This window comes from Oryzias latipes, chromosome 15 (assembly GCF_053564925.1).
Source record: "Oryzias latipes strain Hd-rR chromosome 15, Olatipes_Hd-rR_3.1".
Lineage (NCBI taxonomy): Eukaryota > Metazoa > Chordata > Actinopteri > Beloniformes > Adrianichthyidae > Oryzias > Oryzias latipes.
This window is the reverse complement of record NC_136251.1, coordinates 29,852,723-29,866,984: the sequence shown is the minus strand read 5'-3', so window position 1 is coordinate 29,866,984 and position 14,262 is coordinate 29,852,723. Positions and strand designations below refer to the sequence as shown.

Sequence of the window (14,262 nt, the reverse complement as noted above, 5' to 3'; positions counted from 1 at the left end):
CACGAAGCTCACTCAAACCCACGTTTTTTTTTTCCATCTGCAAATTTCACACTTTTGCCAAAATATGGCTGCAAAAACGTAGGTTTCGCAGCCATCCCATAATAATTGGCAAACTTTCCTGTGGATATCTGCGACATGTTGTTTTTGGTTTCATCAGTGGATTTCGAAATATTTTCTTTTTATCCCTAAGACATCTTTTTGATGGTTTCTCCTGCTCTGATGTCATCTCATTTTTGTTGTTGTCTAAGCTCCATAAACAGTGTCTGTTACTATAATACGTTTTTTTTAAACACAATTGAATGTGTTGGATATCTTCTTGACAAATTCTGCATTTGCAGCAGAATAAAGTGAAATGCAGAGGAAACGCTGAAGCCAAACTGTGGATAAATATATATCATTCTCATTGGATTTGCCAATTAAAACCGCATGTCTTCTTACATATTCGAGCATGTGCTTCACCAGGCTTCATTAGCCAATCATGAAAGCTGTTGGATGTCATTGGCTGCTCACGGGGGGAGAGCTGTAAATTGTGCTGAAATGGGGCGGGGAGGCGGGGGCTCTCCATCTCCTCTGCGCTCTCTCCTATTCAACCTCTGTAGTCAGCAGATCGAGCAGCGCAGCATCCACAGCATCGCGCAGAGGAAAGGACGGAGAAGCGGCGGGCTGTGGAGAGGAAAAGATCAAGTCACAGATGAAGACGGGCGGAAAGAGACGAAACGCTCAGGGGGGGCTGAGGATGCAAAATGAAAGGACCCGAGTGAACGCTGCCGCCTCAGCTCCACTGCAGTTGTACTAAATCTGGAGCTGTCAGGGCAACCTGAGAGAGACAGAGGAGGAGAAAAAACTGATCTGAGGAGCTGATCTCATCACTCTGGACAAGCAGGGATGGGAACCCCAGGAGCCTCTCGTCAGCAAATCAAACTTCACACAGGAGTAGCTCCATCAGCTCGCCAGCCCGAACCTTCAGAAGACTGACAAATACATGAGAAGATCCGTTTCTGTACTTCCAAGCTCTACAGGATCTCTGTGTACTGCGCTGTTCCCGCCCCCCCCCCAACCCCCCCAACACACCTTCCTGCTTCTGGTGGATGTCTTCTCCGCACACACTCCCACTGCTCAGCAGTTGAACACACTCATGGTCGATGCCAAGGGAAGGAACATGAAATGTCTGACTTTCTTCTTAATGCTTCCAGAGTCGGTAAAAAGCAAGTCGAGTAAAAGCTCAAAGAAAGGGAATGCCAGTGGCAGCTCCAAGCTGCCCCCAGTCTGCTATGAGATAATAACTCTGAGGAGCAAGAAGAAGAAGAAGATGGCAGCGGACATCTTCCCCACCAAAAAGTCAGCATCTAGCACCACGGTGCAACAGTACCAGCAGCAAAACCTCAACAATAACAACACTGTTCAGAACTGCAACTGGCAGGGACTCTACTCAACCATTCGAGAAAGGTAAGTCCGGCCGTCTCTGATGAGTTAGGAGTCCAACTACAAGAATACTAGCACATTTTTTAGAATAAATCCCAAACTGCTAGGTTTTTGTGCGCTAAAGCAGGAAGGTGTTTTTGTGTCCTCAGTCTGTTGGGGGTACCTCCGTTTCCACCTCCCTCTGCACGCTCTGACATAACAGGGAGCGGACAGGCAGCAAGTGTGTTTGAAATACACAGCAAGCAGAGGTCGACCTCAACCAAAAGAAAATTTATTTACCTTGGCCTTTCAGGAAAAGCTGTCCAGGACAAGACGAGTGCTTTCTGCTTTGTTGTCCTTCCAGAACAACCAGGGGGGCTTACCCGCCCCTGTGTCATGTTCAACTGCTCAATAATACATAAAAACAGCTTTATTATGAAACCCAGTTGGGATTTTCCCCAGTCTCCAATGTCTTGTTTATGTTTGAGAGTTCTGTGCAAAAAAAAAAAAAGTTGGTTTCCACAAGGAAGTTCAAAGTAGACCTAAAACAGGATTTTGACCCAGAAATACTACATTTTGCTCACATTTATCCTTTTAAACATTTATCTAAATATATTTTTCTCCCCTCCTGTCTTCAGAAACTCTGTGATGTTCAACAATGAACTGATGGCAGATGTTCATTTCGTGGTGGGTCAGCCTGGGAGGACTCAGCGGCTGCCGGGGCACAGAGTAAGCATTCGTCCAGAAAAAACTCCGCCAAACAAGAAGAAAATCACAGAAATAAAACAAACCAACAACAAATCTCAGCACAAATATGCTCTTCTTCATACCTGCGGGGTGTGGAGGTGAAGTCCTTTGTGCTCCACTTCCACACCATGTGTCTTTTTTGAGACAGTCCTCAATTATTTATGTAAATGAGGCTGAGAGAGAACGGGTGAAGGAGAATCCAACAGGATGTCCTTTGTTCCCGCTTTCCCTCTGTACCTTAAAATCTTTAAAAAACACAACATATACCCCCTAAAATCAATGTTGAATTTAAGCTTCAAATCCCAATGTGAAACATTCCTAAAATTTGGAGACAAGTATTTTCCCTCAAGAACCAATCAACATGTACCACTGTTGATAAAATCACTGGTTTATACCTTCAACTACAGACAAAGCTTTTCGTGAATGGAGGCATTGCTAGTAGAGGATAAACTGTATGAAGTAATACCTCCCCCCCCCCACTCAGTTTCAGGGGACCGTTTGGAAAAATCTACAAAACAAAACAAAAACCAGCACTAATAATTCTAATAATTCTTTTAACACTTTGTTCCCCAATGGGAAGAGGACTTGGATTTAAGTATCTCTAAGGAGATCTGTGAAAAAGCTCTCGATAGAATACATTCCTCCTTAAGTTATGTTTATTCAATTCAAGATTGTACGTCGATAACACTGTTCTGAAAAAAATCTTGTACATTCCCAGTATTAATCCCATTTGTCATCAATGCAAACAATCAACAGCCCCAATGTCACATATGTTTTGGTCCTGTGTAAAATCAAATTGCTTCTGTCAGTCAATATTCTACTGTAGCAGAGAGTATAAAATCTGATTATATTTGGGACCATGATTGCCAGGAGACTAGTACTTTCTATATGGAAAGAGCAATTTCCTTTAAGATGTGGGCCAATGATCTCTTATACCATTTGAGAAAATAGTTTTTTTCGCGATGGGTTGTTCACAATATTTTTATGCCCTTCTTGAGCAATATGGAGAAATTAGACGTCACTATTGTTGGAATATTTTGTGATTTGACCCCTTACTGTATGCAGTTTTGAATTATATTTTCTACTGAAAGAATTTAGTTTATGTAGTTTGAATGAGTGGTACAATAATGGGAGGAAGATGCACTTTCCTAAATCTGTATCTTTGTACCACTTTAAAAAAAATGCAAAATACTATTAAAAAATATTTGTTTTAAATAAATCAAATCATTCAGGTTTGTAAAATATGAGAAGTCCCCTGAAAACAATGACTCAGTAAAGGAAGAAGTTGTTAGATTACGTACAACTAAAACTTTTCTAAGTATACAACTGACAAAAATCTGATTATTTGTCTTAAAATTTGGTGTATATTCTTTTAATAAGGTTAAATTAGATACCTTTCTAGTCCATAAAATATTAGACATTCACTGATTTTCCTAAAATGAAGCTGAAATTCAAAACCTTTTCTTGGAAAAACTCTGTGCGTCTGCATTCACGATATATTTCATGGACAAGCCGGAGTTTCATAATTTCCTGTAGTGTGACCCAGTTTCCGCCACACATGTGATCACAGAATGTTCTCTTGAATACTGTAATGAGAAAGAAGTTCCTGCTGGTCATGTCGATTGGAGGCTTTGGGCATAAAACAAGCCCAGATCTTTGCTGCTTTGCTGTTAGAGACGTTTGACCTGAGAGTGGAGTTGTGTTTTATAGACCAGATGGGAGGTTATTTTAGTTTGGAGTGATGCTGAACCCAAACTGTGCTGTCAGTCCTTTAAAAGGAGGGAATTTCTCCAACTGTCTTTGACTTTAAGCTTTCAAACTTGGCTCTGCAGAGTCTGAGTTATAAATTCATGAGCCTGAGAACACATGTGCTGATTTTCTTCACTGCTGATGTTTACAAATGATAAGTTAGCGACAGCCTTTACATAAAGTTCTGTATAGATTGGATACACTATGTACAAGTCTGTAAGCAGGTAAGCCACAGGTAGATGGTTTGAGTTTTGAAGTCCATATCTCCAAAGGTTATACAACAAAAGATGAAGTTGTAGATTCACTTGAATATTTTCCAAGCTTTTCTATGCTTGGTTAGTAAGAATCATCGTATCCAACTTTTCAGCTCTTTCAACACGTCGTCACACTAACTCGTCATAAATGGACGCATGGGTAGGGATCATTGTTTGTGTAATGTAACTGGGTGAATTGGGTGTAACGTTGCCCGTAGAAAATACTTTGTTTCCAGTTCCAGTTGAAGTCAATTCAGTGGCCATGTCTGTCGCCATGTTGGAACCAGATGTCCTCAGTAAGCTGTGATTGGTCTGTATTCATTTTTTATGACAACCACTCTCTCCAATCAGGAGTGAGAAGATTAGAAGGCCACACCCCTAACACTAAAAGCGGGCATGGGAGAATCTGTTAACTTAAAGCTTCGAACTTTCGACGCGAGGCAACATACTTTTATTGAGTCATCTGATTGGTCACTTTATAACTTAAATACAGTACAGACCATAAGTTTGGACACACCTTCTCATTCAAATGAATGGGAAGGTGAATGGGAAGGTGTGTACTGAAGCTCGCTAAAATTTTGTGAAAAAAATTAGGATTAGCAAGAAAATGTAAATAAAAAGATATCAGAGCAGCAATTGTTATTCTGACGAACATAATGACTGAGACAGCTGTTTATTTCTCTATAGAAATCAATAGGATATCGGCTTTTTGGGACCAGCAGGTACTTCCTGCTTGGAATGCGAGGGAGGAGGGGTTGTTCAGCCCAGTTCTCATTTACTGTCCATGGTAGAGACCCTCTGTGTTTTGAGGGTGAGCCCAACTCATCGTTTTTGACATGCTAAAAATAAGAGGTCCCGAAACGCTGGGGATTGATTTACAGTTTCAACCTTGACAACAATTTCATTTAATTTCTGCTTTACATACCAAGAATGTAGACTATTTTAAATGAAAGCAACGCCATCGAACGCTGCTTTCAGACTATATGAGGAAAAGGAAAAATACTTTTTATTTGATTTGATTTATTGATTTATTTCAAGCATTGTAGTCAAAGCAATGAAAGAAATTACACATATTTATCAAAATCATTACAGAAATGTTGAAATGCATAGTTTAAAAAGACAAAAAATAAAACAAAACAAAAAGTCACTTAAATCACATTTGCTTAATTAAATATAGATAATTAACTAAAGTTAAGTAGAGCTTGATTTATTGCTTGAAAAGGAGTGGGAAGAAGCGAACTTATATAATCCCACCCCTACTTTTTATTTTTGTCTTTTCTTTTCTGTTCTCTTTATTAATGTTATTATTATTGTGTTATTACTTGAGCAAAATAATCTCATCGGAGCAGGCAGCACATCTAAAAACAACGAGTTAGCCTCACCCAAAAGGTCAATATGTGATACGGGGGGGGCTTACCCATGCATCCATATATGACGAGTTGGAATGAGAATGTGTTGACTCTTTACATGAAAATGTTTGCCATCTTGACCGTCACAAGGTTGCCATGGTGATGTAACAGTCATCTTTTTGTTGTAGTATTTCTTTTACCAAACCTGAGGCGTCTTGTTACATTTGATGAGTTTTCCAATTTTTTTAGAGGTCAAAGCTGTGTTTGTTCACAAAGAAAGAAAAGGTGCAGAATAATTTGCTTCGGTTCCTGAGAAGAAACTGAAAACTGCAGCAAAACGTCCTCTAGATGAACCAAAAGCAAAAACACAACTGGCATGACCGGCATGTGATCTTTACACAAAGGAAGAAATATTTCAACAGATGTTTATATTTTAGTGCAAATTGTTCGGATAAAGTATTTGAGTGCCAAAAGCAGCTTGAATAAATAAAACGGTGGAAAACAATCAGATGATGCATTAACTGGTTAAAATCACAGTAATATCTGGAGCATAAAGACCGATGGGATAAAAACCAGGAAGCAGACATGACAGTCAGACAGGAAAGACAAAAAAATACTATCAAATTAAAGCAGTTCAATTCAATTCAATTTTATTTTATTTTATTTGTAAAGCCCAAAATCCCAACAACAGTCGTCTCGATGGGCTTTGTGCAGATAAATGTAGTGTAAAACATAAAATCAAAAGGATCATGAACACACACAATTCAATAGAAAGATTCTAAACTGAACTAACTAAACTAAAACTGGACATCCCTGCCCTTAGACCCTCCTACGCGGTAGCAGTGCACACACACAAAAAAAACACAAAACCAGAGAAGAGCCATGTTCAGTTTCTGCACTGTAAATAGCAAATTACAGAGAACTTTTAGAGTTGCATCTTATTTCATCATACACTGGAAAAGCCATGAATTCTGGCAAACAAAACTTTTGTAACACTTTGTTCTGGGACTAGCAATCTGCCTCAGGGGAACCAGAACAGAGATAAAATACCTCGATGACTTAAATACATTTCAATGGCTACAGAATACTCTAGGAAGTCAATGCCTGACTGTAAATCCTAAAGGAGCTACAGTTTCATTCAGGGGTAATTTCTAAACAGATATATATATAAAACAAATTTACCGGTATGTAACTGCTGCTTTAGTATTAGACAGAATGTGAGGAGAGTTCTACATTTGTTGGATCTCATCAATCAATAATAGTTAAGTATTAAACAAGACAGAAGAAATGTGGAACAGCCAGGAATCTTTAACCCTTGTGTTATCTTAGATGACCCCACCCTTCCATTGACGTGTTTCCCCACCAGGACAAAGGTGGATAAAGGTGGAAAGATTTCATGTAATCCATGGACACCAGTGAAGATCACAAATCATTGAAGAAAAAAGTTTCAGCGCACTGTCTAGTGGGTCTAGATGACCCCACTCCCAACATAAAGTGCCCAGGATAGCACAAGGGTTAAAAACAACGCAACTTTTTCACCTCAAGGTCATTATCTTTGCAAACTACACAAGACATTCTCACTTTTAAAACACAGTTGACATGTACAACACACAAAAAGCTAACACAAAGGGACAAAACTGAAACTCTGTTCCAACACAACAATCACTGTCAACACACAACTGGTCAAAGCTGAGGACATTTGTTGTGAATTGACGCTAGTAATGTATGTGTAAAGTCCGTTCTGGAGCAGCTGAGCAGCTTTTCAGGGATGGATAACAGAGCAAAGGAAGTTAGACCCAGACCAGCACCAAGACCCGAACCCGCACTCCAACTACACCCAGACCAGCACCAAGACCCGAACCCGCACTCCAACTACACCCAGACCCAGACCAGCACCAAGACCTGAACCCGCACTCCAACAACACCCAGACCCAGACCTGCACCAAGGCCAGAACCCGCACTCCAACAACACCCAGACCCAGACCTGCACCAAGGCCAGAACCCGCACTCCAACTACACCCAGACCCAGACCAGCACCAAGACCCGAACCCGCACTCCAACTACACCCAGACCCAGACCAGCACCAAAACCCGAACCCGCACTACAACTACACCCAGACCAGCACCAAGACCCGAACCCGCACTACAACTACACCCAGACCAGCACCAAGACCCGAACCCGCACTCCAACTACACCCAGACCCAGACCAGCACCAAGACCTTAACCCGCACTCCAACAACACCCAGACCCAGACCTGCACCAAGGCCAGAACCCGCACTCCAACAACACCCAGACCCAGACCTGCACCAAGGCCAGAACCCGCACTCCAACTACACCCAGACCCAGACCAGCACCAAGACCCGAACCCGCACTCCAACTACACCCAGACCCAGACCAGCACCAAGACCCGAACCCGCACTCCAACTACACCCAGACCCAGACCAGCACCAAGACCCGAACCCGCACTCAAACCCGCATGAATCAAAATAGTTTGGATTAGGACAGCTTGAATTGTTTTTAGTCATGATGCTGGTTTGAAAACACAAACTCAGCACTGACATTTCATCTCAACCTCAACCTGCTGTTGAAGTCGTGTGGCATTGAAGTGTCAAATGTAAAGCCATCTGTGTAACTGTAATGGGGTCGCACAAGAATCAAAGTGTGTTAAAAATGTTTGAATTTCAATTGAGCAAAAACATAAAATACATTTTGTTCGTCTCTCTTTGTTTTTCTGATAACTTGTACATAATAATCCCATTTGTCTGAATTTGTGGTTTCATAAGTTTAGGAACTTTTACATTATGTTTTTGCACACGAAAAATAATTGAAACAGCATATCCATTTTAGACCATAGCAGTTCAGACCAAAATTGCTTTTGATTTAGGGTTTTTTATCCAATTATATCGTTTTCAGGCTGAAACAGTCTTTCTTTGAAAATTCAAAGGTAAAAAAATGTTGATGTTTTTATTATTATATAAATGCTTAAAATTGCAGTTGCTTTTACTAAATAGCTACGAAAGAACAAAGCAACAAGAAAGCCTATTAAAAATTTTGGTAAGATTATATGGCACAGCTTTCAGCTGTTTGTCTAAAATCTGAGTAATTTTTTTTAACCACTTCGGCAGAATGAGTCAAATCATTGAAAGATTGAAGTCACTGACTTACTGCAAACTTACTGCAGACATACACAATCAGCAGTTTTTCTGTATCCTGTTTTCATTTGTGACTGTCCTTCTCTTCTTCAACAGTATGTGTTGGCCGTGGGCAGCTCAGTGTTCCACGCCATGTTTTATGGGGAACTCGCTGAAAACAAAGACGAGATCCATATTCCAGATGTGGAACCAGCAGCTTTTCTGGGAATGCTAAAGTAAGGATTTTGTTCAATTAAAAATTGTTTTAAAAACTTGCTTTCAATCAGAATTTTAATGTGTGATAATCCTTGTTTGTTTCTGTCTGCTTATATTAAAAACTCATATTCATGATTGTTCTTCAGCCTTTGTGTTGGCAGTTTATCATCCCTTTTACTCTGGGCATTGGTTTCCTGTGTCATTTTGCACCAAGCCTCTTCCAGCTGTAGTTGGCAGACATGCGCTAGTTAACAGTGGATAAAGAAAAAGAAGAAGAAGAAACCCCTCCCTGCTTGTTTAGTCTGAACACCATGAGAGAGAGAGAGCCAGAGATGTATTCAACATCAAAATAGAGACTATTTTTGTCAGAAATAAAGAATAGGTTAGAGCAGCGCTGCATGACCCGCACCTTCACCCTTACCCTCGACGCAGCCTTTTTAGCCGCCTTCATTGGCTAAACAGCTGCCACATGCTCTTCACTCCCACCCTCTGCCCCTGCAACCTGGTCAGAACTGTACGTGACAAATTTATATATAAAAAAATAAAAACATTAATTTCAAAATGGTCCCTTATTGTTGGTTTTATCTCCATAGCAACCATCGTAATTTTTGGTCACCTGGAGATGGCGATCGGATTTATTTAATTTCTAAAAGAATCGGCAAAAGAAAACTTTAGGAATTCCTTGGCAACAGTAATTTTTTTGTTGACCACACCCACATTCCTAATATGTTCATTTCTGTATGTTATATCATTTTGCTCAGCTTGAGGAAGGTCACTTTTGCTGGCTCGACAAGCTAACATTGTTTAAAATCTAAAACCTCTAAAGTCAACATTTCTTCTCCCCAAGTATAAGTATCTCTAGGTGGAATTTGCACTTATTGAGGGCACTAAAACGGATTTTATCTTGGAAAAAATAAGATGACGGCCGTTTCTCAACGTCAAAAGTTAACAAAACTTTAGTTGTGATTGTGGACTCAAGCTCGTGACGTATGCGGGAAATTTTGTGAAGATCAATCAAATAAAAGTTTTCTTTTCCCATATTGAGTGAAAATGTGAAAACCTCCAAATTTCATAGAATGGCCACCTTTAAAGTAGGTCCTGTGCCAATCCCATAATATTTTCAAAACGTTTTTTGAACATCCCCGACAGGTGTGTTTTGGGTTCGTTAGTGGATTTTGAAATATTTTTTGAGCCCCATAAAAGATTTTGTCCCCATTGTTTTTTTAATGGTTTCCTCCACTGTCATGTCATCATTTTTTGATGGGGTTGTTCAATGTGCCTGAAATTAATTTGAAATGCTTTTTTTTTATTATGCTGTTCAAGTTCTGTGATGTGAATTCTTTCTTTTTTAAATTTTAGCAAATTGATCAAATGTAAAAAAAAAAAAAAATTATAAACAGAATGATTTAACTCTCACTCTGATATGTTTGCATCAACAGATACATTTACTGTGATGAAATTGACCTGACTGCTGACACCGTGCTGGCCACCCTGTATGCTGCTAAGAAGTACATTGTCCCTCACCTGGCACGCGCCTGCGTCAACTTCCTGGAGACCAGTCTTAGTGCCAAAAATGCCTGCGTGTTACTTTCCCAGAGCTGCCTTTTCGAGGAGCCGGAGCTGACGCAACGCTGCTGGGAGGTGATTGATGCCCAGGCTGAGCTGGCTTTACGTTCAGAGGGCTTCTGTGACATTGATGCCCAGACTCTGGAGAGCATCCTACAGCGAGAGACGCTGAATGCTAAAGAGATCGTGGTGTTTGAGGCGGCGCTTAGTTGGGCCGAAGCAGAGTGCCAAAGACAGGAGCTCATCTCTTCCACCGACAACAAGCGTAAAGTTTTGGGAAAAGCGATGTACCTCATACGTATCCCAACAATGGCGCTGGATGATTTTGCCAATGGCGCAGCTCAGTCGGGTGTGTTGACACTAAATGAGACAAACGACGTCTTCCTGTGGTACACAGCGGCTAAGAAACCTGAGCTGGAATTTGTTTGTCAACCACGGAAGGGACTGACCCCCCAGCGCTGCCACCGATTCCAGTCCTGTGCCTACCGAAGCAATCAGTGGCGCTATCGGGGGCGCTGTGACAGCATTCAGTTTGCCGTAGATAAAAGAGTTTTCATCGCTGGCTTCGGCTTGTACGGATCGAGCTGCGGATCGGCAGAGTACAGCGCCAAGATAGAGCTGAAGCGTCAAGGCGTGCTGCTGGGGCAAAACCACAGCAAGTACTTCTCTGACGGATCCAGCAACACCTTCCCAGTGTGGTTTGAGTATCCGGTTCAAATTGAGCCCGATACCTTCTACACTGCCAGTGTGGTCCTGGATGGAATTGAGCTGAGCTACTTTGGACAGGAAGGAATGACGGAGGTGCAGTGTGGTAAGGTGACGTTTCAGTTCCAGTGCTCCTCGGACAGCACCAACGGCACCGGTGTGCAGGGAGGGCAGATTCCTGAGCTCATCTTTTACGCTTGACATCAATAATGTTGATCTTCTGGGGCTTTTTCTTCAAACTTAGACACCATTCTGCGCTGTCCCTCTCTGTTTTTACAGTCTCAGATCTGTAAAAGGTGGACTCAATTTCATATATGGCCTACTTAGATGGGATTAGATGAATTATTTTAGGAGTTTTCTCAAAAACAAAGATGAACTGTTTTAAAGTCTTGAAGAATATCTAGCACTAAAAGTGCATGTATGTAAATATCTGTACATATGTAAATGTATTTAAAACTGCAATTGTGGCCATAAATATATCCTATATAATAAAAATGCAAATTAAGTTTAATTTCCGTCAAAGATCTGAAAGACACAGCAGCAATATTTCACATCCTGATGAGGATTTTATATCTGGAGTTCGGAAAAACTTGTTGGGATTCAAAAGCATCAGAAAATTTAAAGCTCTGTTTAAAACCATTTTAACAACAGTTTTATTTTTTTCTTGTCCATTAAAGCCTTAGTCACATGCAGTCATACGGTGGATGGGGGTTGACCTTAATGGGTCCTGTGGGTTTATGCGTTGCCAGGTACGTGAAGGGTCATAGAGACAAGCACAGGTGTGTCTTACAGTTGAGGCCATGAAAATAAAACATCCCATTGTTGTGCATGTGGTAGGTGTATCGTGATGAATTTGAAAGGCTAACGAAAGTTGCACGCAATTATTACGCACGGGTGATGGTGTCGTACTGTTCCCTTACACCGCACTGGTCATTAGTAAGGTATGCACACTTCCCCTTTACCGACCGCCCTCAAATACTGCACACATGGGTCTGCACATAATTCGTAAGTGCCTGTCGGACGTCCAGAAGATTCACCACAGAATATAAATCTCTGATTGTCTAATTTTCTAAACTCTAAAGGTACATTCACACCACACTTAGCAACGCTCTTTTAAGCGTCCACTTCCAAAGAAAAGTCTATGTAAATGGGCTTTCGCGTTGACAACTTCTATGATCATATATAGCTACGCAAGTTTCTACTAATATTTGTAGGCTCTACATACAACACATGCTGCATTTATAAGTAAAACCCTTTGAACTTTGACCAGTGAGGAACTCAGATTTGGTAGTGAAGAATGGATGGCGTCCTGTTTTATTCACGGAAAAATGGATCACGAATAAATAATAATGTGCGCCCAGTCAAAATAATTTGACACCAAGTCTTTTATATATCGGAATAGAGCTGTGAAAGCAATAGCCTGAAGCAAGATTTGCACGGCATTGACATTTTGCACCAAGCCTCTTTCAGCTGTAGTTGCCACACATGCACTAGTTACCAGTGGATAAAGAAGAAGAAGAAGAAGCCCCTCCCTGCTTGTTTAGTGTGAACACCATGAGCTAAACCCAGTCTGGGGGGTGGTCAAACTGAAAAATCTGTACGACACACTTGTATCTCACCTACTTCAAACATACTTACCGTTACATGTTGTATAAGTCTTTGCAACAACCAGGCATGCCATAGGGAAAGATGTGTATGAAGATGTTCTCACTATGGGTTCACTGAGCGGTCTACTACCTTAATATTTCGTGCGGACCACCTGTCATGCATGAGAAGTTTGTCAATTTGTCGCCCACAGGCAGCCGGTATCCTCCCGTAAGGACAGTTGTGACTAAGGCTTTAGATTTGAGAGGCTTTGTGTTCAGAATGTGTGGCAAAGCACTAGATTAGGGAGCACAAGCCACAAAAGTGAAGAAAATTTTGCCAAGCACCAAAACCCCTTTTCATCCTTTAAGTTAGGCCACTTTAAGAGTGATGTTTACAGTGAACACAGGGACTGTATGATTTGTTTAGGTAAGGTGAGCCACGTGTCCGCCTTTGTCTGCAGAAATCACAGCACGAGCTGTTTTGTTCCAGTTTATCTTAAATGTACTGCTAATTGTTCTTGCTCCTTCGCTTTGTTTACAGCAAAAAGATCAATGATCGATTCAGAGTTAGAAGCTGCTTTTCCATTTATTGACTTTCCTTTTCACTTGGTTAAAAACCCTGTGTCCTCTTGAATGGGAAGTACACCTTACTAATGTGATCACAGGTACCTGCAAACGTATACCGGACACGGTTGCTGTTGCCTTGGTGTGGTTTGTTAAGAAGCATGAGCTTCATCATGTTCTTCATGTAGGTGAGGGACCAATGGGCTTGTCTGCTGACGTTTGTGATCGCCTAATGTGTCGAAGTGATGGAAGACCGATGAATGTGAATGATTGTGGAAGATACAAATAAAAGAAAATGGTATATATGGTAATTGTGTTCTTTATCTTTCAAAAGATGTAAGGTTGCAGTCTGGCAATGCATAGAAATGAAGAGATCTGTGCTCCTGAGGTGGTTTAAGTCACTGATTGAAAATCACAGATTCCTTTTCTGGTGGTCAAACTGTATTTGTATAAGAAATACATAAGCCAAGAAAAAAAAAGCCCCAGCATGAAACCATGACTCACTTAATTCTGGTCTCAGTAAAGGTATTTTATGAGGCCACTTTTCTAGATGTTTCAGAAACAGACAGTGAATTTTATATCAGGATACACATACAGAAAATTAAGGTTTCTTTGAAATAGAAACAATAACAAAAAAAGTCATAAACCCGATACAAAATGGATTTTTTAACAGTCAGAATTATCCCGGTGTCAGATGCAGACACAAACACAACACACACACACTTTTTTTTACAAGGTACGACAGTCCAATCTGACGAAAGGTAATGGGCTTTTTGGTCCACGCTTCTAGTCTCACAATCTATTGGTAGAAACAGCGAGAAAACAGAACATTGAGGAGAGAGGAATCCACATGGGGCCACAGTGCACCACAAACCATGAATATATACGAGCACAAACAAGCCATCCGTTTTTCGAATCAATTATTTCTATCTACACATGGTAACCCTAACTACTGGCATGTAAAGTGTCAAAACCGTGAATGAAGCAACTGAAA

At 40.8% G+C, this 14,262-nt stretch overlaps 1 protein-coding gene across 1 annotated transcript; it reads left to right on the top strand.

Moving 5' to 3' along the window:
- The first annotated feature begins 552 nt into the window (after positions 1–552).
- btbd3b (BTB (POZ) domain containing 3b) lies at positions 553–13,579 on the top strand. Its single transcript, XM_004077476.5, has 4 exons — positions 553–1,446; positions 2,040–2,130; positions 8,749–8,867; positions 10,287–13,579. Exons 1-4 carry the CDS (start codon positions 983–985, stop codon positions 11,317–11,319), a joined length of 1,707 nt encoding a protein of 568 aa, XP_004077524.2. The 5' UTR covers positions 553–982; the 3' UTR covers positions 11,320–13,579.
- The last annotated feature ends 683 nt before the right edge of the window (positions 13,580–14,262 follow it).